Raw genomic sequence first — 5,931 nt, 5'->3', positions numbered from 1 at the left:
AATGATCAATAAAACAAAAGTAGTAGTCTTTTTAGAGATTAATGAGTGGGGAAAAGTGTCCCTCAACAGGAGCAATACTGTATTGTTGAAAGTTGTTCATCATCAAATGATCTGAAGTGTGAGAAATCCATCCAATTAAGCTGCTTCTTCATTTTACAGAATAAAATGAGATGAGATCACAATAAGGATGCATGACTAAGTCAATTTATTTAAGATCAAAATGCCCATAGAGCCACTAGAAAACCTACTGACAACCAAGTTGTTTTGTTTTAATAGCAAAAAGTAAAAGAAGAAAGGAGAAAAATGGATTGTGCAAATCAAGTAGGAGTCTGCCATATTTGGGAACATTTAGGAAAGACCTTCTATCTAGATAGCACAGTGTAATAGGATAATGGATTTGGAATCACTGGCTGGACTATTTGCTATTTGTGTTATCTTGGGCAAGCAATGTAACCTTTCTGGATCTCAAAATTTTTCTTTTCACCGGTAAACTAAGGGGATTAAACAAGAAGATCTCTATTATGGACTACTAAAATCCTATAAATTTGTTCACTCTGATCTTAATACATCTGGTGAATTGTGGCATATTCCTTATCTTTCAGCAATATGCACCTTTCTCCAGGATGCATTTGCTACTTAAAGTACATATTTTAAATGTCTTTAAAAATGTAATTTGATGATTTGAGAGGACAGAAAGGCAGGAGATTTGACAAGGTATATATGAAAACCAGTTTCAAGAAATAAATCTACACTAATCTATTTATTGAATAAAATATAGAAGACACTGTGTAGGGTCATATATACTGTCTTGCCTGAGCATCTTGTTATAAATATCAGTAAAAGTCACACTAATTTTTTTCTAGAGATTTTTCTTTGTGTTGAGTTTACTTGTTATATCAGAATGAACTTTTACAGCACAAAGTCAAATAGATGGCTACAATAAGGAAAGGTAGTAATAATATTTGTAACAATGGATTAAATATATTGATGTGGCAAAGAAAAGACAATATAAGTTAACATTAACAGCATATATAAATATTAACATTGAGCAACAGAGATTCACTGCTTATAGCCTAGAATAATAAATTAGCACTCTCAAGCAGAAGGAGTTTTTCTGGTAGGTAGTTTGGGGATGGTGTGGGAGAGGATGAAGTTACCACTTTACAACTCAGAAATCATTCTAATTGTCCTACTCCAGCAATGGCCACCAAACTCCTAGCACGAAGGTGACATAAACTATAGTAGTTTGTTCCTCCTTTAGGCAGAACAAGAAAAAAAAAAACATCCGTGTTTGAGCTACTCTAGGTGGACCGACTCATTTTTCTTTACATTGCTCCTGGTTCCAGCTCCTACCCCCTCACCCAGCCCTCCTCCACCTCCCTCCCATTCAGGCACTCCTCTCTGTTTCAGACTCAACTTCTCTCCTAACTGTGCCATACATTGGCACTATACAGGCACCAAGAAAAGGGAAGCAATTAAATATCCTCAAGCTATATTTATGAATATCTGTCTTTCTTCCCTCAGTGATGAGAACCCATAGCTCTGTAGGTCAGGGGTCTAAGCTCAAGAGGATGTGGTAGAGTTGATAGGGTTGGGCAAGGCCTGTCTGAGTGCAGATCACCCTCACAAACTCCCTACCAGGACAGAAGAAAATTTAGACCCTAGGAGGTTGTTACTAGAGATGGGGTCGGTGTTCTGGTGTGACTCTTAACATTTGTTCTGGGGAGTTTTTTTTTTTTTAAAGTAATCTTAATTATATTTTTCACAGATCTTATTTCCAACTCTGTCAGCAAATTTGCTGAAGGTCATCAAATCAGTCATTGAGACACGCTTCCTTATCGCTGCTAAATCCAGGAATTCAACCCATCAGATAAGATAATTCTAAAAGTAGGTAGGGAGGAAGGAGAGACAAATACTGAGGTGGAGGGAAAGGTGGTCTTAATATTTGTATTTTGGGCGATGATTATTGATAATCACCCAGAAAAAAAAGATTTAAGGAAAATTGAATCTGTTTACCTTTTTTTTTTTAATAGCAGTAGCAAACTTCCTCTTCTCTTTTTCCCCTCCCCTCGTCCCCCCTCCTCCCCCGTTAAGAGGATCAGACTCAACGCTAGGGCAGAAAGCCAGGGTTTGCAACAGTTTGCAAGCTCTTTCTAGCATTCCTCTCCTTCTGGGTGTAGGGAAGTGCAAGGGAGGAAAGAAAGGCGGTGGTGGTGGTGGGATGTGTGTGTGTGTGTGTGTGTGCACGCGCGCCCTCGCTTCTGTTTCTCTCCATTTTTCTTCCAGTGAAGAGCTTCTGCCCAGCTTTGAACTGCCCCGGGCCGCTTGGATCCAAGCTCTGGACTAAACTGGCCGCTCTCTCCCTCCTCCTCCCCCTTCCCCGTTCCCGCCCGCCCTCTTTCCCAAATACACACCAGCGCCTGCGTGCGCTCGCCCTATAAATAAGTAAAAGCTAGGGCAGCCGGCAAGCAGCGTGATTGCTGTCGGGCTGGGCAGGCAGAATTGGGCAGGCAGAGAGCCTGGCGCGCGCTGCCCAGCTATCCTCCAAACCACAGCATGGCTTGCCTGGACCGATGCCGTTGCTGCGCGGATAACAGGCGTCAGAGCAGCATCCTTTACAGCATCTTAAAGAGCGAGGAGCAGAAGAGCGAGACCCAGGAGCAGGAGGAGCAGCAGCAGCAGCAGCCACAGGGGCGAGCGCAGAGACTGGGTCAGGGGCAGGGCTGCTCTTGCGGCTCCCAGCGCAGAGTGGCCCTGAAGAGCCCGCAGGTGGCCTGCAAAGCGGCCTCTGCTGTGCTGGTGAAGACGCTGCGCTTTGTGAAGAATGTACCCTGCTTCCAGGAGCTGCCCTTGGACGAACAGCTGGTGCTAGTCCGAAGCTGCTGGGCGCCGCTGCTTGTGCTCGGGCTGGCCCAGGACCGAGTGCACTTCGAGACGGTGGAGACCTCGGAGCCCAGCATGCTTCAAAGGATACTGACCACCAGGCGGCGGGACCCGGACGACCGGGAACCTCAGCTGTCTTCCTCGCCTCCCGCTCTTCCCGAGCCCCTGGCCCTGCCCGACCCTTTGCAGCCACCCTCAGCCGCTCAAGTCCAGGCAATCAAAGGTTTTCTGACCAAGTGCTGGAGCTTGGACATCAGCACCAAGGAGTACGCCTACCTCAAGGGGACTGTGCTCTTCAACCCGGGTAAGGGAGTAGGACCTTTCTCAAGAAGAGGGCACTGACTCTCTTTCCTCTTCCCTCTGCTCAGAACAGTACCCTGGCTCCCTGGCATGGGTTGATGGGAGTGTTGGGGAAGGCGAGTTGGGTGGGTAAAGGCTTTGACTTGGGGAAAGTTAGGAGCCTTGCAGAATTTTGCATCCTGGCTAAGTTGCCGCCAAGTAGTACCTGGAGAGGTTTTGTTTAGTTTTGTACTTATTTTTACTTTGTTCTACAGTTTCAAAAGCTAATTTTTTTTCCCCGAGGGTGGGAGCGGGGGAGGAGGATGAAGGGAGAGCGAGCTTTGCTTTCCTCTCTGCTCATTCACTTTTAAACGAAGCAGTGCAACAAATTTCACTTAATTTGGGTTTTTTGCTTACAGGCAAATTCTCACAACTCCATCTACCCCCTTCCACCTCTTTCACTATTTCTGTGTCCCTTTGCCTCTAACAGTCTGAATTTTTACTTTTTAAGTTTCAGAGAATAGTATTAGCCATTCCAAATAGTCTCTGGGTGCCGCTGTCAAAAATGGAGTGTCGTAATAACAAAGAACAGAATTGTATAGTTATTATGTTTTCCATCCAGGTTGCCCATGCCCCATCTTGACTTTCCTAGGGAGTTGGTGCGGAAGTGAAGAAAGTTCTCAGGCTGCCAGATTGGGTTTTCTTCTAACCTCCTTTCAGAAGTTGGCTGGGAAAAGCTGGAGGAGACTTTGGATCGCACAGTCCCTGCTTACGGGAGGAGAGTATCTGCACAGTTCAGGCACCTCCTCCTAATTGAACCACCGTCCAAGTCAATGCTTTCTGAAAGGGGGTCAGGGAGGGAAAGGGGAAGTTTCAGGTGTTCTTTAATGCACTTCCACACCAATTCTTTTTGACGTGTTATTTCTTTGTTCATGACTTGCTAGAATTTGACCTCTTTTCTCACCTGGTCCTCTGGTTCTAGGCAAATTACTCAGTTTCTCTGGGCTTCTTCACTTTTCTCACCTGTAAAATGTGTGTGGACTAAAGGTCTCTCTCAACCCTTAACTGTAAGCTATTAATTTGAAAGAAAAAGAGAAAACTCTTTTGAATAGTTTTGTATTTTTCAATTCAGAAATAATTCGATAATAAGATATTGAAAAAGCAATACTATATTTTAGATGAGCATGATGGCTCTTTAGATTTAAAGAAGTCAGGCTGTTGAATAGAAAATTTCACCCATTATTGTTATACTGTCATCAGAATACATTATTATTTTGAAAAATGGTATGGGAATGGCTAGTAAATTTTCATAGCCTCCTAAAACTCTAGAGGTATATAGATTAAAAAAAAAAACTTTGTTATCAGTAGCCTGATTCAAACAGTCCATAGAAGATAAATTGTTCTATTGGAGTAACATTCTTTATAGATAAGTTGAGAGATACCATGGTGCATGGAGTAAGAGTAAGAAAACCTGGAGCCATTTTCTAACATGAACAAGTCAATGTGACCCTGGACAAATCTCTTCTTAATCCTTACTCTGAATTTTACTTTCCCTCACTGTAAGTGGGAAATGATCATACTTATACTGCCTCCCTCACGAGTTTATCTTGGGAAAAGCATTTTGTGATATGAGCTATAGGTTTTTAGGATACTTATTGAACTGGAGCAACATCTCACTAAAATGACCTATAATTGAATATGAATAAGTGGACACACAGAAAAATGGACCTCCTATCCATCAGTTAAATTAAGCATTTTATGGCTTTAATGTGAACATACAAGATTGGTGAATATCATCTAAGAAATTTTTTACAGGGCATTTCATTGCCAGAACTGTTCCTTCTTAAAGCTGAGTGCATATATATGTACATATGTATGTATGTGTATACATACATATATGCGTATATATACATATTAAGAAAAAGAGTACAAATAAAATTAGTAGGCTGCTAATTAATTGGAGTTACTGGGATAGTTGGATGTATTCTGAGACATTTAGTGAAGACTACTTGGTTAGTTTATGAACAAAGAGGTTTCACTCCTTTTCTCTTCCAGACCTCCCAGGGCTGCACTGTGTTCAGTACATCCAGGGACTTCAGAGGGAAGCACAGCAAGCTTTAAATGAACACATCAGGATGCTTCACAGAGGGCACCAGGCCAGATTTGCCAAGCTGAATGTTGCTCTTTCCCTGCTGAGATCCATTAATGCTAATGTCATTGCTGAACTCTTCTTTAGACCCATCATTGGTACAGTAAATATGGATGATATGCTGTTGGAGATGCTCTGTGCAAAGTTATAAAAGCATGCAGAATATAAAAATAAGTTTCAACCTAAAGGAAATGATGGAGCAGAATTAGTGTAAAATATTGTAAAATAAACTAACTTATTATTTTTAAATGCATAGTATTTTTGTATTCAATAATAAACTATTCTTCCAGTTCTATTTAAAAAAAAATCCTTGTTTGCAGAATATTTTAATCATGGAAGAAGGTTTACTTCTAAACCAAACCATTAAATCTTTTGTGATAAGACTCTTATACTAATAAGGTATTTTCCCAAAACAAAGGTTTACAATCCTTTGAGTTAGCTAAAATTAAATTTATAGTGCTTAATTTTGATTAATTTTTAAAGTGTTAAAACACTACATTGATTTTTAAAAATTCTTTGGGGTTTGGCAAAATTGGAAAAAAAAATTAGCTACATGAAAACATCTAAGAAATATAACTATTGCCATTATCAAAATCTTGCTGGTAGAGGGCTTCCTATTT

The 5,931-nt window shown here is 41.2% G+C and overlaps 1 protein-coding gene across 1 annotated transcript; it reads left to right on the top strand.

Moving 5' to 3' along the window:
• Positions 1-2,464: 2,464 nt before the first annotated feature.
• NR0B1 (nuclear receptor subfamily 0 group B member 1) lies at positions 2,465-5,618 on the top strand. Its single transcript, XM_069065616.1, has 2 exons — positions 2,465-3,187; positions 5,218-5,618. The coding sequence occupies exons 1-2, from the start codon at positions 2,557-2,559 to the stop codon at positions 5,460-5,462; spliced, it is 876 nt and encodes a 291-aa protein (XP_068921717.1). The 5' UTR covers positions 2,465-2,556; the 3' UTR covers positions 5,463-5,618.
• Positions 5,619-5,931: the final 313 nt, after the last annotated feature.

This window comes from Petaurus breviceps, unplaced genomic scaffold, assembly GCF_028583685.1.
Source record: "Petaurus breviceps papuanus isolate PSGF00001 unplaced genomic scaffold, PetGlider_PUasm1.0 90696, whole genome shotgun sequence".
Lineage (NCBI taxonomy): Eukaryota > Metazoa > Chordata > Mammalia > Diprotodontia > Petauridae > Petaurus > Petaurus breviceps.
Note: the sequence above shows the minus strand (reverse complement) of the source record. Positions and strands in the feature narration are given on the sequence as shown.